The sequence below is a fragment of the Gracilinanus agilis genome, chromosome 2 (genome assembly GCF_016433145.1).
Source record: "Gracilinanus agilis isolate LMUSP501 chromosome 2, AgileGrace, whole genome shotgun sequence".
In the NCBI taxonomy this organism is placed as follows: domain Eukaryota; kingdom Metazoa; phylum Chordata; class Mammalia; order Didelphimorphia; family Didelphidae; genus Gracilinanus; species Gracilinanus agilis.
In genome coordinates this window covers 265168395-265195240 of record NC_058131.1, presented here as the reverse complement: position 1 = coordinate 265195240, position 26846 = coordinate 265168395, and the positions used below count along the sequence as shown (strand labels likewise).

The 26846-nt window shown below is 39.4% G+C and overlaps 1 protein-coding gene across 1 annotated transcript in view; it reads left to right on the top strand.

Moving 5' to 3' along the window:
• Positions 1-23087, top strand: part of CHRNA4 (cholinergic receptor nicotinic alpha 4 subunit) — a 54636-nt gene extending 31549 nt beyond the window's left edge. Inside the window, exons 5-6 of the mRNA XM_044659647.1 lie at positions 13925-15305; positions 22962-23087. Of these exons, the coding sequence (XP_044515582.1) occupies positions 13925-15305; positions 22962-23087 (1507 nt within the window). The remainder of the gene's footprint in view (positions 1-13924; positions 15306-22961) is intronic.
• The last annotated feature ends 3759 nt before the right edge of the window (positions 23088-26846 follow it).

The following is a 26846-nucleotide window of genomic DNA, read 5'->3' as shown; positions in this document are numbered from 1 at the left end:
GACTGGGGGGAAAGTGGTAGTGTTCATAGAAATAGTAAAGACAGAAGTAGGGCACTTAGAGGAAATGATGGTGAGCTTAGTTTTAGAGACACTGAAGTGGAGGTATTAAGAGGATATCCTAGCAGAGATATCCTATAGGCTATAGATAGTAGGAAGTGTGAGTCTGGAGCTCAGAACTGAGTTCAGGATCAGACATCATAGATTTGGGAGTCATTCATATAGAAATTGGAGTAAATAAGATTACCAATGAAGTATATATAGAGAAGAAAACTAAAGGCAGATCCTAGGGGAACATCCTTCCTTAGATATATGAATGTGCTTTGCAAAGGTCAAAACACTATATAGACCTACATTATTTTGTTATAAGCATTATTATTTCAGTCTTCACATTCACAGATGAATATGTATAATCTGATGGATGTTATTAACTTCCTAGGAACCCAAAGGGACAAATAAGCAAGAGCTTTGTTTGGAGCTGAGGATTATAGAGCTGGATTTCAAAGCCGAGGTCTAATACAGACTGTTTACTGAGACAAAATCTTTGTTTCATGGACTCATTACTAAAAGTGATGTTGGAAATCATCTAGTTTCTCATTTAACAGATAGATAAAGTCAGATCAAGTCATCAAACATTTATGAAGCACATATTAAGTGATCAAGATAAAAAGAAAGGGGAAAAAACACAGTCCTGGCCTCTGGGAGCTCACAGTCTAATGGGAAGACAACATGCAAACAAATATGTACAAACAAGATAAATTGAGGAGAATCTCAGCGGGAAGGTACTAGTAAAAGGAGGATCAGGAAAACAAGAGCCAGAGAGGAAATGACTTCCTTAAAGCTAAATGAGAAATGCATGTCAGAACAAGGACTAGAACTCCTGCTTCAGTCACCAATTCAATAAACATTATGATGTGTCATATCTCTAATCCATTTCAGAAGGGCCTGAAAAACTAGAGTGCTGTAACTTTAAGCATATCTCAAAGTGCTTCTCTGGTAAAAGCAGACAGATTGGTCGGACAGTTCCTGGATTTTTTCATTTTTTGTATAGCTCATTAATGTGTAACTTGGATACTTTCTGTGTTGAATATTTGCTGAATAGAGACTTCTTTAATTTGTCACCAGAGAGTATTTTAATTTCTGCATTACACTGGCTTTAGGAGGTAGGGGAAGAAACAACAAACTTAAGTAATCCAATTCTGTACATCCTAATAAATGTGGCAAACATGCACTCACATTCACTGAAGCCTTTGCTTCTGGCTTCTACCATAATGAAAGAAAACTCCTGATGCAGGCATTGGAATCCTTATGTTAAGCTAAAATTTGCTGCCCTATAAAATTCACTCGTAGGTTCTTCCTTTTGCGACCAAGTAGATACAACCCTTTAAATATTTGAAGACCTTGATTGAGCCTCTCCTACCTTCACCAAGCAATTCCTCTGCCCCCTTCAGCAAGTCTTCTCTTCTTCAGGCTAAACAGCCCCAGTTTCTTCAACTAATTTGTGTTTAAGTCATCTGACCATTCTGGCCACCTTCTTCTGGATATGCTCTAGCTTATTAGTGTTCCTTCTACGTGTATTAAGTTCTTAAATCCGGAACTAAAACAGGATATTTCATAATAGTTTGACTAATGCAAAGTATATCAGGGCTCTCACCTCTCTTGTTTGGAAACTATATTTTAATTAATGTAGTCAAACATTTGCATTGGCTGTTTCAGCTAATGCCAAATGACTGTCTCACAATTGATATTAAGCCTCCAGTCCACTAGAACTCCTAGGTCTTAAACATTTTTTCAACTAATAAGTATTTATTTTTCTACCTTCTAATTCTCCTACTGAGAAAAAAGAGGAAAAAACTGAAGTTATTATTACAAAATAAATTCCTCTGTTGTCCATGTTCCAAAATCATCCCCCCTATTTTGTATATTGTTATTTTGTCAGGAGGTAAATAGCACGCTTTACCATTGGTCTTCTGGAATCACAGTTGGCTCATGCAATGATCAAACTTCTTAAATCTTTCAAAGTTTTTAAAAAATAGTATTCATTTTATATGTAATATAAATTATTCTCCTAGTTCTACTTGCTCCATTCTACATCTGTTCATCCCAGGTTTCTCTGAGGCCATTCCTTTTGTCATTTCTTTTTTTTAACATTTAATAACATTTATTTTTTAGAAAAGTTAACATAGTTACATGATTCATGCTCTTACTTTCCCCTTTGCCCCCCGACCTCCCCCCAACCTTTTGTCATTTCTCATGGCACAATAGTATTCCATTACATCATGTACCATAATGTACCCTGTTCAGAGCTAAAAAAAAACACCACCAAAATCTTGTTTGTTGGTTCCTCCCACCCTCCACAACATGCTTCTAATCACATCACTGCATGCTCTATATTTGTAGAGTTTTTCAACCCAAATGCAAGCTATCACATTTGACCTTGTTAGTTTTAGCTTTTCATGATCTTTTTTTAAGCCCAATTCTTTTATCCAATGTATCCCCCCACCATCTTTGCATTGTTCGCCCTTTGAAAAGGATTCTACACTATCTATGCCTCTGTCCAGTTTAGCAAAATATTCAACAGAATGGATCCAAGTTCAGAGGCCCATTGCACTCCACTAGAAATTTCCCTTCTAGGTGACATAGATCCATTAACTACCATTCTTTTGATCTGTCTGTTCATTCCAAATTCTGAATCCAAATCATACTGTTGGATATAGTTTTATCTATTTTATTCACAAAAACTATTCACAGAAACTTCATCAATTGTCTTACAGAAACTCAGACATACTATGTCTATGACATTATCTTGATCAGATAGTAAGGGGAAAAAAGCCCCTGTAAAAAAGGAAAATGAAGTTAGTCTGATGTGGCTGTTTTATAGTAATTGTTTCTTCTCTAAATAGTTACAAACTATTCCTTTAATAATGTACTCTAGAGTTCTACTCTGTATAGTTGTGTTTTCTCTCTTTCTATTTCTTTCTGCCTTCCTGCCTCCCTCCTTGCTTCTGTTTTGTTATCCAATCCAATCCAGTAAATATGTATTTATCATCTATTCTGTGCAAGGTTCTATATTAGTTGCCAGAGATACAAAGATAAAGTAAATAATCCCTGCCTCCAAGGAGAGTACGTTCTACTCATTATGTTTATGATGCTTTAGGTTAAAAGATCTTGATCAGTTTTTCTGAGCTTCTGAGCCTCCCTGGCTCTTAAGCTTTATAGGAAGATGTGCTCTTTTGACATCTTCTATTTTATCTTGCTACTTGACTCCTTATTAGGCATTTTTGGCTTTCCCTTTCCAATCAAAAAAATCACCCTTGGTAAAATAAATAAATAAATGAGAACAGAAGGAAAGGAGGAGATGAGCAGTTCCCAGCATCTGTTATCATTTTTCTATTAAAAGGTCATAGACTTAGTTCTGGAAGGGGCATGAAGTCATCTTTTCAAATCTCCTCATTATAAAAAAGAGGAAACAGTGAATCACAAAACTAAAATGATTTGCTTAAGATCATACAGGTGGCTAACTAGCAGTCAGGATTAGGACCCAGGCTTGCTGCCTCCAGAGCCAGCATTTTTTTATAGTGCCCCAGCCCTCAGAACCCTGACAATCAGGGATTTTATCTCTTCCTTGATCTCTCCATGCCTCCCTCATTCTTTATCAGTACATCCAGAATTAGAAAAGGGGGCATGAGTTATTGGAGAAGTGCAGAAGGAGAGAAGGAGAGGATACACATCTGCACAGACTTTTTTAGTCCTGTGGCTCTTTGTGAATGCATCTTAGTTTTCAGCAGGATCAGAAAGATAAGAGTGCTGAACTTGGTTAGGAAGACTGGGATTTGGGGGGCAGCTGGGTGGTTCAGAGGATTGAGAGCCAGGTCTAGAGACGGGAGGTTCTGGGCTCAAATCTGGCCTCAGACACTTCCTAGCTGGGTGACCCTGGGCAAGACACTTAACCCCCATTGCCTAACCCTTACCACTCTTCTGTCTTGGAGCCAATGCACGGTATTGATTCTAGGACAGAAGGTAAAGGTTTAAAGGGGGAAAAACTGGGATTTGAATCTCAGCTCTGGGCCAGGCTTTACCATTGGCTAATTCTCTATTCACCTCACAGAATGGCTACCTAAGGCTGCATCCTATATCCATCTAAGGGCCAATTAATTAAAAAACGAGCATTTATTAAGTGCTTACAATTTGCAAAGTGATGTTGTGGATAGAGGCCTGGCCCTGGATCCGGAAAGGTCTGGATATACTAGCATATACTGGTTGTGTGATTCTGGATAAGTCTGAACCTCTCAGCACTTTAGGCAAATCCTTAACACAATTTATAAATTGTCTTATAAAAATGATCTCTTGCATTTGTAGAGGCAATTTCTTTATACGTGAGTCCCTTATACATATTCCTATTTCCTGGCCCTGAGTTAAGTGCTATGGATATAAGATATAAAGGGAAAAAAATTAAATAGACTGTGGGGGTGGCTAGGTGGCAAGGTGGGTAGAGCTCCAGTGGATGTGAGTTCATATGTGGTCTCAGACGCTTTGTAGCTATGTGACCCTGGGCAAGTCACTTAACTCCCATTGCCTAGCCTTCACTGCTCTTCTACCTTGGAATCAATACTTAGTATTAATTCTAAGACAGAAATTAAGGGTTTAAAAGAAAAATAAATTGTGCCTTCAAGGACTTTACATTCTAATAAGGGAAATAACTTGCATAAATAGGTACCTACAAGATGCATGCAGAGTAATACAAGGTTTCCATCCAGACCATCCTAATTAGGTAAAATTAGGCCATCCTAATTTCTAAAGTACCTTTCTGGTTCCTCTGATAGCCTTCCTTAGAGCCCTGAAGGACTCTACTATTCACTTTCAGTACTTTGGAAAGAGTTAATTCATTTAATAAATATTTGCTACTCACTTACTATGCAGAGCATTATATATTAAATACTGGGAGAGATACCAAGTTTAGCTACTGTAAGAGGACATCCTTACTCTATGGAGCTTATAGTCAGGTAGGTGGATAAGACATGAATATATACATATAAAACATATATAGATATATACATGTATATACATACATGTATGCATATATTACATTAGAGGTCTAACATATAGGTATAAAGAAAGTGTGAAATGAAATTTGAGGGTGTAAATCATTACTGATTTAGGGAATTATAAATAATATTGTCTACCAGACCCACTCCTATATACCCATATATACACATATACATGTATGTATGCATACACGTGCATGTCCATATTACATTAGAAGTACTATATATGGGTGCAAGCAAAGTGTGATATGAAATTTGGAGGGGGAAGAGGCTCATTAATTATTGGAGAAATTATAAAATAATATGTTTACCAGACCTACTTGCATATATACACATACACACATTATCCACACATACATATATATGCACACATATGTGTGTATATTACATTACACTAAGTGTATAATATGTAAGGATGCATGCAAAGTTTGCTGTGAAATTTGAGGAGAAGGGACTCGTTATGTTCTGGGGGAATTAGAAAGTAATATTGCCTACCAAATCCATTCATTGGGGAATGTGCAGAGGACTACTGACTGAATCGTTTACAATGTTAAATGCAGTTATGAACATATTTCTATATGAATGAATGACTTCATTAGGCCTCTGGGAGTTCATATAATGAGGTTTTTCAGTCCATCTTTTAAAGAAATAGAAATCAATATAAAGCAGTGGTTCCCAAACTTTTTTGGCCTACTGCACCCTTTCCAGAAAAAATATTACTTAGTCCCATGGAAATTAATTTTTTTTTATTTTAGTAGCAATTAATAGGAAAGATAAATGCACCTGTGGCCATCACCACACCCCTGGATCATTGCAGCACCCACCAGGGGGCGGTAGCGCCCACTTTGGGAATCACTGGTATAAAGTGAAAAGGCTGAACTAGATTTTCTTCACTGGCCCTTCCACTTCCATTGCCTTCAGGAAGTCCTAGATTATTGCAGGGGCATTAACTGAGCGGTTGGACAGGGATCTATATACATCCCCAATCCCTCTAATCTCCAGCCACTTGATGTCATCTGTGGACCCAAGCAAAGAGGACATTGTACCATCTAGAGTGACGAGCTGGTACTCTTTATTCAGGCTTCTCTCTCAGTTTTGCTGAAACCAGAGCTTTAACTAAAGAGTGGCTACTGATGTTTGTAGAACAAAAAGCCAGGTCATTATTAGATTGTCGATGTTGGTAGAGGAAAGGAAACACACATGCAAACAGAACCACATTTATGATGCCAGAGGAGGTCATCCGTTAGGCATTGCTCCCTGCTAGTCTTGTAGAACTTCTGGCAGTCTCTGCTTAGCCATTGCTGGTTGGCACCAGACATGCTCCATTGGCCCTGAGATTGTGAAGCTCCTCTCTGCATCTAGCTTCTGGCTTCAGTAACTGGATTTTTCAGCAGTGGTTCACAGAAGTGATTTCTGCCATTGCTCTTTTAGTTTGAAACCCTGAGACTTGTTCTGTTATATTTTTTTTTCTTCAGAAGACAGAAAGCTTATTATACACTCAGTCAGTGGATTAGGGGGAGGAGGGATTTCTAACAATCTTTATTGAATTCTCCCCCCATAAAAGATAATCTGTCAGATGGACATATTATGAACTTATTACTCTATAAATGAATGATTTCAATAGGCCTCTGAGAGTTCATAAAATGAAGTTTTTCAGTCCATCTTTTAAAGAAATAGAAATCACTTTAAAGTGAGAAAGCTGAACTAGATTTTCTTTAGCTGGAAAGGCCTTACCTCAGGCCAAGTTCTATAATCAGTCCATCAACAAGTATTTATTGGGCCCAGAATATGTGCCAAGTACTGTGCTAGGTGCTAGGGATACAAATACAAGAAAATTACTTTAATAAAAAAGGCAAGTACATATATAATCATATATAGCATAAATATAAAATGAATAAGTGCAAATATATGCAAAATAGTTAAATACAAGATACTTAGCAGTTGGGAAGATCAAGAAAGGCTTCAAACAGAAGATGAAGTTAAATTTTGATCTTAAAGAAAGAGAGGAACTCTATGAGATTTGTAAGGAGGGAGTGCATTCCAAGTGTGTAAGACGGTTAGCGCAAAGACAGACAGGATATGAAATGCCATGAATGAGGAACAGAAAGAATGTCATTTGGGCTGGATAGCAGAGTTCAGGACAGGACAAGATATAATGTCCAATTAGGTTGTCAGAGTAGGTTGGTGTTGGATTGAATATGGTTTTTAAAGCCAAACAGAAGAGTTTGTATTTTATCCTATGTGCAGCCAATAGAATTGGTTGTGTGTGAGCGTCACATAGCTACCCCCTCTGCACTTTGGGGAAAATTACTTTGGTAGCAATGGGAGGGATGGAATGAAGTAAGTAGAGATGAGGCAAAAAGCCAATTAGGAGAGTGTTGTGGTAGCCTAGGTGTGACGTGAAGAGGAGTTTGAAAGAACCAGGATGATTCTAGCTACCTACTGCTCCCCAGTCTTAAATCTATCTTTTCTTCAACATTGTACAATAGAAAACTTGCTAGATTTGGAATCAGAGAACCTGAATTCAAATCCCAATTGTGTTACTTACTGTGTGACCTTAGATGGGTCACTTGAACTCTCTAGATCTCTAGGGGCTTAGACTGAGTAGGTCTCTTCAATGTCTAAGTCTCTGATCTTATGACCTGTTCCACTTGGTTGCCAAGGCTGTCTCTTTGTCTTAGACCCCACTCTGCCTTAGTGCCAGAAAGCCTATATAACTCACTGCTCAGTTTCAGCATGGTTAAACCTTTTTCTGACTGCATTAGAGGCTTTTTTCCCCTGTCCATAAACTTCTAAGAGCTCTCAGGGTTTGAAGTCCCTCAATTTCTTTATTCTAAAACTCTTTTGCTCTCTCATGCAAATGAGGAGGAGGAGGAAAAGAGATATTGAAACAAAACTGATCCCAGGAGGCAAGTTCTTTGTCTTTCCCAGACTAACCACAGTCCTGGCCTTTCATATGCATATGTGACCTGTAAACCTTTCTAGGCTTTCAGCCCATTCTATATCTCCATGTGAAAAACCCAGCTGTTAGACACTTCACACTTCAGCAGCTCAGACAACTGGGGCATAGATGGTCTGTTAGCCAAAGAAAGGCACTTTCTTATATTTGAGGCAGACACCAAAGACTTGCTAGATTCAAATGGACTAGGTCCTCTGAGAGGAGGCTAGTTTAAACCCTGAGCAAATATTGATTGTGCACCATGATAAGCACCTCTGAGAGAACACAAAAAAGAATTTGTTCTAGTTCCTTTCCACAAGAAGCTCAAGATCTTCCTAAGGAAATGAGGCACCTGAAATAATTAGAGAATAACACAGGATGCTGTGTGATTAATTTTCAGGCACTGTAGCAGAGCCATAGAGTATCTGGCTGTAGGATATTGCTAGAGTAACCTCTATATCTGGTACCATTGCTAGCCACACCTCTTTCTGCCACATCATAACCAGGGTCTCATCTTTCTGAGGAGCAGAGTTTACAAGACAGATATGATTTTTTTTCTCACCTGGCTTCACAACCTGGGTACTTCAAGGACTTCTCTACCATGCCTGAGTTAGGACTTGGAGTTTCTTTTGGGTTAACAAATATTTTCTTTGAAGAATACAAATACTATTGGAAGAATTGAAGAAGTACCTGCCTTCTCTACACATTAGCATGAATTAGTTCAATAAGATTGTTTTCCTCTTAAAAGTAACTAATATAGGGGGCAGCTGGGTAGCTCAGTGGAGTGAGAGTCAGGCCTAGAGACAGGAGGTCCTAGGTTCAAACCCAGCCTCAGCCACTTCCCAGCTGTGTGACCCTGGGCAAGTCACTTGACCCCCATTGCCCACCCTTACCAATCTTCCACCTATGAGACAATACACCAAAGTACAAGGGTTTAAAAAAAAAGTAACTAATATCAGCTTCAACCAGATAGTACTGAATGAGAAGATAGTGGATTAGAAGCATCAACCCAGCCAGAGTTTCTTACTATTCCCCTCCAAACAATTTTAAAATAACATCTCAAATCAAATTTGGAGTTGTAGAGACAACAAAAGATTAAAAGTGAGATATTTTTCCAGTCTAAGGAAACTTAGGAGGTCTGCAGGAGATTTGTGGCACTCAGATGGAGGCCTGACCAGAGAACATGTATATGGTGACAGAGACAGCAGCAGTAGCCACTCCAGGAGCTCTCAGTCCAGAGAGAGTAAAGGGGTTGACCATTGCTGCTGATTGGCAACTCTATTGCCCACACACAGTTCTATGTCTCAGTTCCAGGGTGGAGAGGTGCACTCATGGTTGGTCACAAGGGAGCCAGGGTCTTGGTCACAGTTCTAGGGTCAAGAGGAGTGCCAGTGTTTATGGCCAAAGAAGAACAAGGGCCCTTCCTGGGTAAAGACCAAAGGAAAGCAGTGACCATACATCTTCCTGGATCACATCACCTTAGAAAATCTGAAAATTTGCAGAACTCCACAACTAGCTCAGAAAATAGTAGCACCAAAAAGCCTAAAGCTTAGGACAATGCCTCCTCACTCCAAAGAGCCCAATTTTTATATAATGTTCAAAGTTAAGAAATAGCTTGAAAAATGAGCAAACAACAACAAAAAAGAAGAAAATGCCATAAAATCTACTAAGGTGACAGGGAAAATTAAGGCAAATTCACAAGACAACAATGTTAAAATAGCTACAACCAATTATAATTAGGTAACTGGAAGCAAACAACTTCATGACACATAGAGAAATATTAAAAATAAATTTAAGAGAATGAGAAAAAGAAGAAAATGTGATATCTCATTGGGAAAATAACTGACCTGGAAAATAGATTGAGGAAATATAATTGAAGAATTATACTAGAAAGTCATAATTTTAAAAAGATCCTTGACATCATATTTCAAGAAATTATAAAAGAAAACTGCCCCAATATCTTAGATTCAGAGGTAAAATAGCAATGGAAATAATCCACCAATCACCTCCTGAAAGAGATCACAAAATGAAAACTCCAAAGAATATTATCAGCCAAATTCCAGAGCATGAAGGTCAAGGAGCAAAGATTGCAAAGAACCAGAAAGAAACAATTCAAATATTGTGGAGGCACAGTCAGAATCACACAAGATTTGGTGGCTTCCATGTTAAAGGAGTAGAGGGCTTAGAATATGATGTTCTGGAAGGCAAAGGGGCTAGGATTACAACCAAGAATGATCTATGCATCAAAACCAAGTATAATCCCTCAGGGGAAAAAATGTATATTCGATGAAATAGAAAACTTTTAATAATTCCTGATGAAAATACCAGAACAGAACAGAAAATCTATCACTCAGACACAAGACTCAAAATAAGAATAAAAAAGTAAATATGAAAGAGAAATCATAAGGGATTAATTAATAAGGTTAATCTATTTATACTCCTGTATGGGGAAATGATTCATATAACTCCTAATTATTTTTGTCCTTATTAGACCATTTAAAAGAAGTTTACATAGACAGAGGTTTTCATTGACAACTTAACAGAATAAAACTTATCTGGCTTTTTTATAGCCAAGCAAGGAAAGGAGGTGATAATAATGGGCCAGATCCAGTAATATGTTGATAAATGTTTAACTAGTTCTCTGTGGAAAAAAACCTGTATAAATGACAGGCTTTCAAATTTAACCTGCATTACTAACATTTTCTCCATTACTTTTAAGTCTAGGCAAACAACATAATAATAAATCAAATCAAATAAATCAATTCCTGATTTTTAGCATTTAGTAACTTCTGAGTTATAGATGCTCATGATAAAAATTTAACTCTCAGCTCAGTTTGAGCTGGCTCTAGCACAACCATGACTAGATCTCACTGGTGTACCTCTTCAGATATCAGCCAGACATTGGAGGATAAAGGGGACTATATGATTGGCAGAATCTGTCTCCTCGGGGGAGTTGCATCTAATTCAAGCTTTATTCTCTATATTCAGATCAGGCCCAGGGCATTGTCAGCAAGGCTGAGTGGGAGGCTAAGGGTAGATGTTGGAAGTGATTAGAAGCTCTAGTTCCATTATTCAGAGACCTATCTTGTCTAACAGTATGTAGAACATGATAACTGCTTTGCTTTTCCTGCATTGTCCAGTGAATATAAAGTAGATGGAGAGCTAAATTGGCAAGAGAAGTTAAGAATCCAGAATTTGAGGCTGGGATCCTGGTCAGGCGATGCAAGCCCCAGAACTAATATTCTTTCTGGTCCTAAGGTTTGGGCCATGGTTGTGTCTGAAAGCATATAGCAGTACTATGGATCAAGATATCTCTAGAGCTGAAGGCAATGATAACTATAGCCAACAGGGAATACCCTGAGATAGTAGGAGTTTATTACAGAATAGGGAAAGGGAATAGAGACTAGACTTGTGATTTGACTGGAATAGGGAATTCTAAGATGAGGAAATTCCTTCTGCTGAGCAAGTTTGTACTTTCTCTGCAACTTATATTTAGAGTTGTCTAGATAGAGGTATTAAACTCACAGACCACAAGTAAAACTCCCAGATTGGATAGAACTAGATTAAAATGTAATAGGAAATTCTATAAAAAATTAACATAGATTTAGATAAGGTTATTCTGTGGGTTTCTAAGTCAATGAATCCACAGGGATTCATTTCCATTTTGAGTTTGACACAACTGGCCTAGAACACTGAGAGAGAGGTTAAATGACTTGCCTAGGTTAATAAAGGCACTGTGTATAAGGGATATAACTTGAACAGAAGTCTTTCTATCTTCAAGGCCATCTTTCTATCCACTACAGTGTAAAAAGAGGTGTCAATCACAAAGTCCACTGGTTGCGAGCCAGCAACATTCCTAGTGCTGCAGAAATATTTAACAAAATAAAAGATAGCATTACTTTTTAAAACTAAGGGACAGCTAAGTGGCTCAGTGGATAGAGAGCCAGGCCTAGAGATGGAAGGTCTTAAGTTCCCTCAGATACTTTCTAGCTGTGTGACTTTGGGTAAATCACTTAACCCCAATTGCCTAGCCCTTATCTCTTTTCTGCCTTGAGACCAGTACTTAGTGATGATTATAAGACAGAAGATAAGGGTTTAAAAAAAACAATTAGGTCAATGTGCATTTCACAGGGACCCTTATATACATATGATAAATTAGTGGTCCCAATTCTGTTTAAATCTGATACCACTGCACTATATCATGTTGTCTCCCCCATTACAGAATATAGTGATCCCTCACCTTTCGCAGGAGTTATGTTCCAAAGACCCCATGATAGGTGAAAATCTGCAAAGTAGCTCCATACTGCATTTCCATTGTGTACAGTACAATATTCATCCACAAAATCCTGCAATATAGTGAAAACTCTGGGATAAAGATTTAGATATATTTGGTTTTTTTTAAAACATGTAATAAGTGAAGATATAGAGAGGGACAACTCTATCAGCAACATAGTAGTCCCCTATACCTAGTGGCTGGCTACTAAATACTTCGCTGGTACTTCTGTTTTGAAATTAAATTATTCATGAGAGGCAGTATAGTATGCTGAATAGAACTCTGGGCTTGGTACCAGAAGACTTGGATTCAAATCCTGTCTCTTACTGGCTATATAGGTTTGAGCAAGTCACTCAGGTTTAACACTTATAATGCTTGTGTACTAGGCTAACTGGATTATTGTAAGAAAAGTGTTTTTTGACCTTTTAAATCCTACAGAAATGTGTCAGATTGTCTATATATCATGTCCTGTATCATGTTTTCTACTTCTTAGGATAACCAGGATCTAATCTATTCAGACCTATAACTGTAGCCTGGCAAGGAAGAGTGCTCCCCTAAAAAGAGGATTGGAGTCATGAGACCTGGGTTCCATTTCCTTGTCATTTCTATGAGTTTTTTATGGCCTTGGACAAGTGACCTGACCTCCCTTGTGTCTCAGCCTTCCAGTCTGTTAAAAACAGAATAATAACTGCTTTGCCTCTCCCACAGGAGTACTGGGAAGCTCAAATTAGATAGTGCTTTGAAAAGCACAAAGCTATGTACTATTGCTATTGTTGTTGTTGTTCAGTTGGGTCTGACTCTTCATAATGCCCTTTGGGTTTTCTTGGGAAAGATACTGGAGTCGTTTGCCATTTCCTTCTCCCGCTCATTTTATGGATGAGGAAACTGAGGCAAATAGGGTTAAGTGACTTACCCTGGGTCACACAGCTAGTAAGTATCAGAGGCTGGATTTAAACTCAGGAAGATGAGGTTTCCTAATTCCAGGAGCAACCCTCTCTATCCATTGTGCAACCTAGATACCCTATGTGCCACTACCACAATAATAGTAATGGTAATTCAACTAAAGTGGAATAAACAGTTTTCAAAATAGAGGGACTGAGCATGTGCAATCGAAATCATCTGGGAACAGGATGAGGTCCTTATCATCCCCATTATCCTGTCTGCTAGTAGAGCTGCATCATGGATACTTTCAGTGAGCCTATAGAAGACAAATTTATACTTCAATTCCTTGACTCAACTACAAAAAAGATAAAACTTTTTGTGCAGCTGTCCCCAGAGCATTGAATATGAATAAATAATAACAGCCTATTGACTTTCCTCAGGAATTCTATTGAACAAGGTGAGGATAATTTTTCTATAATAATAGTAAACCGATATTTATGAAATATTTGAGGTTTGAAAAGTGCTCTACATGCATTATGCCATCTGACTCTCAATCCTATGAGATAGGTACTGCTAGTATTATTTTTTATTATTATTATGGCTAATAATAATAACATTGCTAAGAATTACACTTGTGTAAATTATACATATATTTATACTTACATACATGTGCTTCTCCCTAACCTGGAACTAAGGAAAGGATGACAATATAGCTGGCCAGAGAGTGGTAGTGGTCACAGTGACTCCAGCAGTCCTAATGCTCTTGGCTTCTCATCTTTCCTACTCTAGTGCAGATGGTGATTTTGCGGTGACCCACCTGACCAAAGCCCACCTCTTCTATGATGGGAGGATCAAGTGGACGCCCCCTGCCATCTATAAGAGTTCCTGCAGCATTGATGTCACCTTCTTCCCCTTTGACCAGCAAAATTGTACCATGAAGTTTGGTTCCTGGACCTATGACAAAGCAAAGATTGACCTGGTGAGCATGCACAGCCACGTGGACCAGTTGGACTATTGGGAGAGCGGCGAGTGGGTCATCATCAGCGCTGTTGGAAATTATAACATTAAGAAGTATGAGTGCTGTACAGAAACTTACTCAGATATCACCTACTCCTTCATTATCCGTAGGCTTCCGCTCTTTTACACCATCAACCTCATCATCCCCTGCCTTCTGATTTCCTGCTTGACGGTCTTGGTCTTCTATCTGCCATCAGACTGTGGGGAGAAGATCACATTGTGCATTTCTGTGCTATTATCCTTGACTGTGTTCCTACTCCTCATCACTGAAATCATCCCATCCACATCCCTGGTCATTCCCCTGATCGGGGAGTACCTGCTCTTCACCATGATCTTTGTGACATTGTCCATCATTATCACCGTCTTTGTGCTCAACGTCCACCATCGCTCGCCTCGCACGCACACCATGCCTGCATGGGTCCGAAGGGTGTTCCTAGATATCATCCCTCGCTTACTCTTCATGAAGCGCCCTGGGGTGGTGAAGGACAACTGCAGGAAGCTGGTGGAGTCCATGCACAAACTGGCTGGAGGTCCGAGGTTCTGGCCACAGCCAGAGCCCAACTTTGTTACTTCACCTTCCACCAGCCCCCAAACCCCAGAACGGTCACCCTCAGCCTCATTCTGTGTCCACCTGGAGGATCCAATCAAACCCCAGTCTGTCTGTAAGTCTCCCTCAGGTCAGTACACTGTGCTGCAGCGCCCTGAGCCTGGGAAGGGCAGTCCCTGCTCTCCACCCACCCCCCACCCTCCTCTGAATAATTTCCAACCCTCTGGCTTCTCCAAAGTCAGATCTCTAAGCGTACAGCAAATGTACAGCTCCAGTAAAGTGGAGGAAGGAAGCATCCGCTGCAGGTCAAGGAGCATCCAGTACTGCTCTCTCCAAGAGGACTCTTCCCAGGCAAACAATGGGCAGTCTAGCAGCTCCCCGGCCTCTTTGAGGAGTCAGAAAGAGGAAGTCCAGGCCCAGGAGAAACCCTCCCCATGCAAGTGCAAATGCAAGAAGGTCAAGGCTACGCCTGTCCCAGATCCAGTGACCAAACCACGCAGCACCAAAGAGCAGCATGCCCTGCCCATGTCACCAGCCTTGAAACTCGCAGTAGAGGGAGTTCAGTACATAGCAGACCATTTGAAGGCAGAAGATACAGATTTTTCGGTAAGTTTTCAATTCAGTCAATCAAGCAACTAGCAAGGGTTTATTAAAGTGCAACCTATAGCAGCTGTCAGAAATCACAGGGCACACTGGGACAGGTTCCTAGAAAAATACGATATGTGGTCTGCCTTTTATTTTCTCCTCTGCTGACAGGGAAGGGTAGCTTGGATGAGTCAAAAACAGAGGATAATGCCCAAATCATGTACACAAACTTTTGAAATGTAGTGAATTATTTGTGTATGTGTTTGCTGCAGTTTTCATTTTGTTCCCCTACCCCGTGCCCAGTTATTTAAAAAATGAGTTTACTAGATCGGTAAGAAGAGGTGGTGGAAGGGGGCAAAGGGATAGGGAGGTCCCGAAGAAGTCTTGGGTAGGGCACGACTTTGGTACATGTGTTGGGGTCAGAGGAAAGCCAGGTTAGGGTTTAATTTGTGTAGCAGCTAATCCACCCCCATACAACTGAGAACTAAGTGCATGTAACTGTTTTTCCTGTTTGCGGATGATATCAATCCCAGCACATTATTCAAAGGGTGACAGAATGGGGATTCAAAGGATGACAGAATCCAGGTCTGCCACATATTAGCTGTGCAATATCGGGCGAGAAAAAAAAGGAAAATTGTCACTTGGATATTCAGACTGGGTTTGCAAATCCCTAAGAAGAATCTCCTGGGCAGAAAACTTATCCCAGATTAAAGGAAAGAAGGAAACTAGCATTTATAAAGGGCCTACTATGCACTAGGTTCTGTGCTAAATGCTTTGTAAATATTATCTCATTTAAACTTCACAGCAACACTGAGAGATCGATTTTATTCTGAACTCCATTTTACAGTTGAAGAAACAGAGAAAGACAAAAGTTAGGTGACCTGCCCAAGGTCATAAAGTTAGTAAGTATCTGAGACCAAATGTGAACTCAGGTCTTGATTCTAGTCCCAGTGCTCCATCCAGCTGTCTCAAGATCATATCTTGTGTTACATGGATGAAAGTCATAGAGTGGAAGGAAACAACTTAGAAAAGGGAGTGGAAACCACCCTTTCGACTCCTTCCTGTCAATCCTCTATATAACTTGTTCGTGTTCAGGTATTTGCAGTTGTGTCCCACAGTTGCAGCCTGACTCTTTGTCAAGCCATTTGGGGTTTTCTTAGCAAAGATACTAGAGTGGTTTGCCATTTCCTCCTCTGACTCATTTTTCAGATGAGGAAACTGAGGCAAACAAGGTTAAGTGACTTACCTGGAATCACACAGCTAGTTGGTGTCTGAGGCCAAATATGAACTTGGGGAGATGAGTCTTCCTGACTAGAGGCGCTGGCACTCTACCCATTAAACCACCCACCATACTCTGTATAAATTTATTTGAATGTTGTCTCTTTCATTAGATGGTAAGCTCCTTGAGGACAAGGACTCTTAGCACTTAGCACAGTGCCTGGCACATAGTAGATGCTTAATAAATGTTGATCGATTAATTGATTGAAATAATAGAGCCAAAGTGACTGGAGCCCTTTGAATTTGTAGAGCCACGAAGGACAATGATAATAATGGTACAGAGAGAGAAAAGTATTATTTATGAGGTACTTTTAGGTTTACAAAGCATTTTTGTTACCCCCACTCTGATGTAGATAATATAAGTAGTATTTTAACTCCTGTTTTACATATGGAAAAACTGAGTTTTTAGAGGTCAAGAGACTTTCCCAAGTTCATATTGCTGCTGAGCCTGAGCCATTAGTCATGTTCTTGTCTTCTGACGCTAGGTGTAGCACTCTTTACATTCAGGCCTTCCTATTGCCTTTGGCTAAAGTAGAATTCAAGGACAAACATAGAATTCAATCTTTAGGGATTATTTCCTTAAACAAGACACTCTATCTTCTGACTCCTTGACTTTTCACTGGCTGGCCTGAAATGCTCTCTCCCTTCACTTCCGCTGTTCTCAAGAGCAGGACTCTAGGGGGAATCATCTCCCCCCACCAGGCTTTTAACCTTCTCAGGGTCCTGATGGAACAAATCAAGTCAGGACATTTACAGAGTCAGCACTAAGCACATTATTAGGTATACTGATTACCCTGAGTGATCTACAGCACGGTACACAAAATTGTCCTATTGAGGCAAGGAACCTGCCTAATGAAAGCCCTTAAAATAGCCCTACATGGTCAGAGATTGGGGAGTAAGGTGAAGTCCTTGAAAGTCATTCCTTCCTGATTAAGCACACAGAGAGTTGTTGTTAATAATCAGTCTACATAGCTAGTGAGATAGTGGTATACTGCAGAGGTGTCAGAACTCCATCTGCAGTCTGCATTTGTCCCCCAACACTCCCAAATGCACCCCAAATCCACACAAAATACAATTGTTAAATAATGAACAAAACAAAAAACAATACAATAAAACATAGATAATATTACATTTAAAAACTAACAGTATGCATCCCCTGGGGATCCTTATGTATATTTGAGTAGCCCACATTTCCATTTGAGTTGGACACCATTGGTATAGTGGACAGAGAGATGACTTGGGAGCCAGGAAAACATGGGTTCCATTCCTGCCTCTGCAACAATTAAGAGATCACTGGTGACTTTGGAGAGAGGTTTCAATCAAATCACAAGATCAGAAGCCAGATTGCAGGTTTAGAATCAAGTAACAGTAAAAGTAATAGATGTGCCAAGTAGTTTGCTTTGGTAAAGGGTTTCACTATGAAGGAAAGGAGAGAGATAGGATGATAGCTAGCGAAGATGAATAGATCAAGTGGGAGTTTTTTAAGGATTGGGGAGACACAGAAGTGCTGGTTGACAGTAGGGAAAGAATTAGTAGGGAGAGATTGAAGATTAAGTTGGGGCGATGAGGGGAACGATCTAGAGAAGATGGAAAAGGAAGGTTTTAAGGATGCATGTAAGGGGGATTTGACTCGGTGAGGAGAAGAGCCACCTCTACATGTGGAAAAGGGGTGAAGCAAGAGATCTTGGGAAATACATAAGTGGTATGAGATGAGATGAAAAGAGCACTGACCTCAGGTTTTTTTCAGATGAATCAAGGTCTCAGCTTTAGGTAATGGGGGAGGGATACTGTGGGAGACTTGAGGAAGGATGAAAAGATTTGGGATAACTGTGAATAAGAGAGAAAAGATATTAGGGAATTTTAAAAGGATTGTCTTGCCATAGTGAGGACCCAATTAAGATTCTGTATCATAGATAAGTAGTGGGCCCTGTCAGAACTCTTTCTTGATTTCTTACAATTCCATTCAGCAACACCTGAAAAAGATAAAAGGCTGTAGATGGCAGGAATGATCAAAGGTTGGGGTTTGGGAAGGGATTTGTCACACATGGAACATGGAACCCTAGCAGATAATATATGTTAGATTGTATAGTTCATACTGTAATGGTCCTCTAGTTCAGGGGATCAGTGAGGGCTGGAGCAAGCATGGGACTAGGTGGGAATTCCCTTAAGTCTTAAAGGATGGGTAGGATTTGCATAGGTTGGAGGAATATAGGGAATACATAATGGGAAAGGCAGGAGATTGGTACGCCCAAAGACAAAGACAGTGGAATGAGGACATTTCCAGAGGATGATAGACCAACTTGATTTGAATAGAGCTTGCATACTAGGAAGGAGTAAGAGCTGAGATCAGATGGTTGAGACAGTGCACTCTGAAGAGGGTTTGAATGCCAAGCTGAAGAATTATGGTAGGCATATAGGGAGCTTTTATCCACCATTAGCTGGAAATTGATCCTAAAACAAATCCTTTAAGTGAAGGGTGGGAAAATGAACAACTAAACCCTAGGAAAATCAGATCAATGCAGCCACAAGTTAATGAAGTAAAGAATAATGGGAAGGAAGACTCAGGAATAAAGCTTGCCTTGAGGACCCTCATAATTTGTCTCATGTCAGTAAATGTCAAGATGGGAAGCCCAAAAATGCCTTATGCAGTGAATGAGAGAGATTTCCCTGTGAATTCTTGAAACAGATGAAAGATTTCCTATCTCATGGTATAACACATATCTGAGAAAATGTGCCCTTTAGGGGATAACACATTCTTTTAGTAGTTTAATCAAAATCTTAATGAAAACCAAGAGATAAATGTGGCATTTATCAGTATACAAAGTACTGTCTGAACAAGTGTTCTGGAATGAGGCTGGAAACAAACACATACCCACACAGAAACATATACAATAACACTGTTTTCTTCTCCTTTGGTTCACTATGTCTCTGCTATCCAAATAGCCCTTTATCTCCAGATCCTTTCACAGAGCTGAGGTGACCTGCTTTTCATCTTTGATGAGTTACAAGTCCCTGGGGAGTACAGCTGACTTCACACAGATCAACATTCAGGGATGAGGTGCGGGAACACTTTGGTCTGCTCCAGTGTTTTATCTTCAGGAGAGAGATGGGGTGTTAGGAGGAAAAAAGAAAAGGCAATTAGAAGAAAATTGGAAAAATAATACCCTGGGGAGGTGGGCTTTTCTTGCTTTCTCTGGGAATAGTGGGATTATAAGCAGCATCTTTGCTAATAAATTACCTTGTTGCTTCTCTGGCCCTGATTAAATAAACACGGCTATTTTGATTTGGTTTAGCACCATTGGGACTCCAGCAATTACATAAAACGTGGAGCAGGAAAGCCTATTGGAGGACTATTTTATACTTCAATACACTTACAAAGCTAAAAAACTAAAGTTTGGTTCTACTCTTCTCTCTTTTCCATCAATTTGAAATGGGTTCTGTGTAGACTATGAATTATTTTTATAGGAGCAGGGATTAATCACTGGAGTAAGCTATTTTTTTTAACCCTTACCTTCTGTCTTAGAATCAATACAGTGTATGGGTCCCAAGGCAGAAGAGCAGTAAGGGCTAGGCTTTGGGGATTAAGTGACTTGCCCAGGGTCACACAGTAGGAAGTATCTGAGGGTATATTTGAACTTAGAACCTCCTTTCTCTAGACCTGGTTCTCAATCCACTGAGCCACCCAGCTGCCCCCTGGAGTAAACCATTTCAAAAATTGCTAAGACCACTATCTCATATACAGTGTTTGGATTTGTAAACATACAGGTAAGGGTAAGTGACAGTTATCTATTTCCAGATGAACTGCCTACCTGAAATGGGCACTGGTTTAATTTGGAGACTCATTCATGGCCATCTAAAACCAATTGAACTGTCAACATTGTTTGAAAGAGAGAAGCTAAAAAAAATTTAATTTAAAAAAAGAAAGAGAGAAGCTAGTGATGGAGAAGGAAAGTTAGTAAGAAGAGACAGCAAAATGGTAAACCTCTAGAACATACTTCTGAAATATTCAGGTTTCTTTTCTCCTCTTTACAGAGGCTTATTTACTTTATTTAGGTCAAGTCAAAGTTAATAGATCTGATGGTTTTGAACAGCCCTAGGTTTCTACATACAAGATAGACAGACAGAGACACTTGTTCTCCGAATCTATGTAGGCATTTCAGCAAACCTTTAGACCCGTCATACAAACACTCACTTCTCTTTACACAAGGTTTTAGATTTAGACTAACAAGATCCTGTTAGCCTTCTATAAGATCTTTCTAACCCTTCTTCTCCCCTCTTAGGAAATACATGACTATCTCATCTATACCTGATAGAGCTAAATCCCAACATAGGAGTTTTGGAATTATGAGGACAGGAACATCTTGTCATTGTCTTGTCACAGCAAGAGCAATATCATATTCTCTCTTATGCCTAGAGGCAGAGAGACTGTGGGACTTTTAATGGAGAGATGAAGGCCACAGGGAAAACTTTGGGATACAGTAAGATTCAGAACATCATCATTTCTGTGTTTCATCATTGCCTCTCCCCTTCTCCAGAAATGCTTTTAATTTGGCTCATGTGTTACCTTAATGGCATCTCAAGAATAAACCACAGTCACCTGAAACTCACCTGATTAAGAGGCAGCTAGATGGCACAGTGACTAGAACATTGGGCCCAGAGTCAAATCTCTAGCTCTGTGATCTTGAGCAAGTCACTTAACTTCTGTCTCCCTTAGTTTCCTCATTGTAAAATGTGAATCATAATGGTACTTAATCACTTGTGGTTGTTTTTAGGATCAGATGAGATAATTGTAAAACATTTAGCACAGTGCCTGGAACATAGAAGGCATTTAATAAATTTACATTCCTTCCTTCCCTCCCAGATGCTTCCTCAGTCAGGGTTAAATGTAGACAGGATAGGGGGAATTGGTTGAGGAATTTGAACTCATCACATTTTTAAGGTTTTTGTGCACCTCTCTGTTAACCAGCAATTTCTCTCTCTGTTCCTACTACAGTATATTTAAATCAAAGAACTGGAAGCTCTGTACTATAAAGTATTTTGGATTGAATTGAAATTTTTATTTAATTAATTAATTAAGAATATTTTCCCATGGTTACACGATTCATGTTCTTTTCCTCCCCTCCTCCCATCCCTCTCCCATAGCCAACATGCAGTTCCACTTGGTTTTACATGTGTCATTGATCAAGATCTATTTCCATATTATTAATATTTGCATTAGGGTGATCGCTTACAGTTTATATCCCCAATCATGTCCCCATCAACCCATGTGATCAAGCAGTTGTTCAGAGTAAAGTACTTTGGACCAGGAATCAGAAGGCTTGGTTTCTAGTCTCAATTCTGTCAGGAGCTAGCTGTAAGACCTTAAACCTGCCATAATCAAATATTTGAAGCTGGAGGAGATCTTAAATGTCAACTAATTCAGTCTTAGATTTTACAGAGGAGGAGACTGAGGCCCATGGATACTGTGAATTTACAGGAGTCATACAAGTAGCCCCTCTTTGTACCTAGATTTTCTCATCTGTTAAAAGAAGGGATTGGTTGAGATGTTCCTTTAGATTCCTTTCTGCTCTAACAGTCTGTGAAAAAAATTGCCCAACTTTTTCAGGGAGGCCCTTTTGCTTATTATACAGAAAATCAAGGCTGTAAACTGATGACTTATGTTCTAGATGTCCCTCAGTCAAAGCCATATAAGACTATGCTAAATAACTGATCAGTGCATTGCATTGCTATTGAGCTCAAGAAATATGTGTATATGTATATGAACATATATGGGTCTTCATAGGAGTTCCTAGGTTCAAAGGATTCCTGTTGCCTGCCAAACTGAGCATATTCATGGTTGGCTTGCTTGCATAGACTTTCTTTGAGGATACACATAGTTAGTGTGAAGTTAAGTGTCTCAAGATGTCCCTGAGCAGTCACGGCTGCTCTGCTTGGTTCCCCTGGCTCTAAAATGCCCTAGGTCCTAGGGAATTCACTCCAGACAGGTTAGGGCACCCAAAAGAGAAGAAAAATGTTCCTCTTCTAGGTAATAATGATGGGGGTTTGCAGCTTAAATAAGGACTCTAGACCAAGCATGATGTACAAAAGGATTTTGACTCCAGGTCTATCCAACAGCATATTCCTCCACTCCTTGTTCAAGTACTGGGCACATGATTCAGTAATATGTGCAGGCTTGGCAGAAGCTACCCTGGCTTCCAGCCTTCTCATTCCCCTACTGTAATGGATTTGTGGTTATCTAGAATTAACATGAGTCTAGAATATCTATTGTTTCTTATCTATCCCATCCATCTCTCATTAATTCCTAAAGTAATTTCTCCTTGCACAAGCAGGATCTTTCAGGAAATGCTTCTGAATGTTGGAGGGAATGGTTAGTAACTCACTATTCTGTCCTATTTCTAGGTGAAAGAAGACTGGAAGTACGTTGCCATGGTCATAGACAGGATCTTTCTGTGGATGTTTGTCATTGTCTGCTTGCTGGGTACTGTGGGACTCTTCCTCCCACCCTGGCTGGCTGGAATGATCTAATAGAATGAGAAAACATTTAGAATACATGTGAAATTTTCATCTACCTGGAGGGAGAGAGTAAGATGGAAACTATCTCTATGAATAATTCATCACATATCTGCGCATGACTCATTGCTGAGAGCTCTGGGAATCTTCAGAGATCACTTCATCTCCCAAGTTATACCCATTTTCTGTATCCATTTTGAAGCAGTTGTGGAAATAGTCACTAGCCTACTTATCTGAAGGAGAAGATTTTGGTTTGTACTGGTTCCATTTATACCCCAACCAGACTTACCCCCTGGCTAGTGAAAAAGAACATAGGAGGGTGGATGCTTTTAACTTTATTTGCAAGACTATTTTAAGGGAAGAAAATCTTATTAAAGATCATCAGCATGATGGTCATCATCGATATCCCAATATATGAATATATGTTGTTGCAACTTGTGGGCAAAGATATGTCCTTTAAATAGTACAGAAATATTATGGAATTTAAGCCCTGGCACCAAAGTTCTGTGTACAATGTAGGCCTCATTTGGGGACTGGTGACAGGATGATTTGGTTGTATGTCTTTATCTAAGTCATTCTGTCAGTAAATAAACTCTCTACTTGTCTTTTGGGATGTAGCATGGTACCTACTGTGAACTGAAGCTTGTGGAGGAAAGCTTCAGCATGAATGGGAGCTGTGTAGTGGAATAGACTAAACTTCAGTGCATTTAGCCTCTCACAGGAAGTGAGTCAGGTATCAGGATCCAATAAATCCTTGATTTCATTCCTTAGCATGTAAGGGACTCCATAGACCTACCTGTCTGATGAAGGAGAGAATGTTGTATAAACCACAACTCAATATGAAAAAAGTGTTAGAGATTCCATCTACATTTATCTTAAACCAGATGCTTGTTGGGTATAGGAGGTTCTGAAAGGTGACATAGGACCTCTATCCAAACTACTGAATTAGGAGATTCCTATCCCTCCATCACACCTCTACCTAGCCCAGAGTTTCTGATGTCTGTTTCTTTTATGCCCTGCAGGAACCCAGCCTTATTGGAGCTTAGCTCTAAGAGATCAAAAGACATGTCTTATCTACTTTTTTGCCTCTTCTTTAGCACTGCTATGCACAATGCTCCATACATGCAAACAAAATCTGTGATTTCCTCAGTGAAAGTAATTTTTCTACCAATGCAGATTGCAACCTGTATATGACTTAGATAAGTCCTAGGAAGTTGCCTGAAGCAGATAGTGATTGAATGATTGCAAAGCTAGTAAATGTCAAAGGAGGGGATTTGAACCCAGATTTTCCTAATTTAAAGTCCTATAGCATGCCATCTACATAGGCTCTTAATAAAGTTTTGCTGAAAGAATGACTTTCCCAAGCTTTGGACCCTTCAGGATGGGTGATGTTCTGTTCTCTAATGAATAATAAATTAAATAGTGCTTCACATTTTTAGAAACTGGAGGATCTTGGGATCATTAGAAGACAGAAGCTAACCCAATAAGAGAAAAATCTGAAGCAGAGGCTTCACACTTCATGAAATTGAAACCTCATCTGTTTTTAATGGTACATCCCCAGGAACTGTACTTTACAATACTATTTGAGTAAAGTCAACACCTTTGGTATAGCTTTTCTTTAGCTCAGTAAAGACTACAAAATGTTCATTTTCTGAATAGGTTAACCAAAAGTCAAGGGTCTTGCTTTGGATACTCCAGGGAATTCAAGTTTTGTAGACCTGTCATCATTTAGGAGAAGGAGAATTTACCAGCATTCATGGAAAAAAGTCTAAACTGGTATGTAGAGGTGAAGGTATAGACCTTGATCTTAGCTCCATATAAACCACTTTTGATGCTTTAAGTACCATGTCACAAAAAACTGTCATAAGAGCAGCAAGAAGTTTATGGTTGCAAGTTATATTGGCAATACCTACTGTCTGAGGGATTAGGGTTAGTCCTTGGATGCTCACTAAGTAAATTTACAGCCTTCCCATGTCTATCTTTTGACCTCACAGAATGTCAGAGTTGAAAGGATCTGACCCATATCAAAACAAGACTTGTCTCAACAACACACCTGATAATTAATCATTCAGCATTTACTTGAAGACCTCCAAAGAGGTGAAACCCACTGTACTCTTAAGTAGTCCAACTTACTTTTGGAGAGCTTTAATTGGGAGGAAGATGCTTTTCTTACACCAAGCCTAAATTTGCCATTTTGAAAGACCTGCCCATTATTTATAATATTTCCCTCCTAGGTCCTGAAGAATAAATCTACTATCTCTTTCATGCGACAGCCTTCATATATCTGATAACACCTATCATATACCCTCCTGTCTTCTCTTTTCTGGGCCGAACATCCCATTTCCTATAATTAATTCACATATAGCATGAAGTTCAGACCTTTCATTATCCAGTTGTCTTCCCTTGGATGCTCTTTAGCTTGTTAATATCTCCTCTAAAATGTTTTGACCAGAACAGAACACAATATGCTAGATGTTGCTTGACCAAGGCAGGGAAGAAGACTAATTCTCACCTCCCTAGTCTAGCACCTTATGCCTCTCCTAATACAACTTCAGGCTGAAATATCTTTCTAGACTGGCATTCCTCAAAGCAATTGAAAATCTCACATAACTAAATTGGCTACTACCTGGGATTTTATATCCACGCAGCAATTCATGTGAAAGAGATATTGGCTTTTTGATCAATTTAAAGCACAATGTGAGCCATAATGTGACATGGCAGCCAACAAAATTAATGTGATCACTAAGCTTCATTAATAGAAGTATAAACTATAGAATGAAGAAAGTGATGTATTCTTCTTGCCATCTGCTCTAACCAGATTGCAGCTGGAGTTCTGGACTCAGTTCTGGGGACCAGGTTTTAGAAAGCACATTAATAAGTTAGAATCCATCCAAAGTCAAGAATCCTGGTTGGTTGGAAAACTGGAAAACATGCCACATGAGGAATGGTGGGGAAAGTGTGTGGTGTTTATACTTAGTCATTAAGCATTTATTAGGCAACTACTATGTGCCAGACACTCTGCTAAGGGCTGGGATACAAAGAAAAGCAAATTTGTTCTGAAGAAAATCACCATCTGATATTATCCTGGAGAAGTAAAAACTTAACAAGGAGGAATGTGTGTGTGTGTGTGTTTGGGGGTAATGTGTGGATCATAACTGATTAAAGACTTGTCATAAGAAACAAGGATTAGAATTATCTTATTTGGCTCCAGAGAGCAGAATTAGGAGCAATGGGGCTTACTAGTTATAGAGAAACAGATTACAGCTTCTATAAAGAAGTTCAACAATAATAAGTGAATGGATTGCTTCAAAAGGTAGTAAGTGCTCCATCACTAGATATCTTCCAATATGAGTTAAATGACCTACCCTTATGGGGATGCCAGTGAAAGGATTCCTTTCATTTATGAGTTATTCTAGATAACCTCTGAGGCCCCTTCAGACTCTGAGATTTTGTGCTTCTATAACATCTAAAGCAATAATAGCAGATTGAAAGACAGAAAGGAAATTGAGATCAGAATAAACTGAACTTAACCGAATAACTTATTAAGCACACATTAAATTCAAGGACCTGTTTTCAGAGAGTGCTGAGATTAAAAAGAAGAAAAATAGCATTACATAGTTCCTGCTTTCAAGGAGCCTATAATACAAAAAGAGATCTAAGAAATGTACATTACTAAATAAGATACAAGGCAGAAGATAGCAGAGGAGAGAGAGAGAGAGAGAGAGAGAGAGAGAGAGAGAGAGAGAGAGAGAGAGAGAGAGAGAGAGAGAGAGA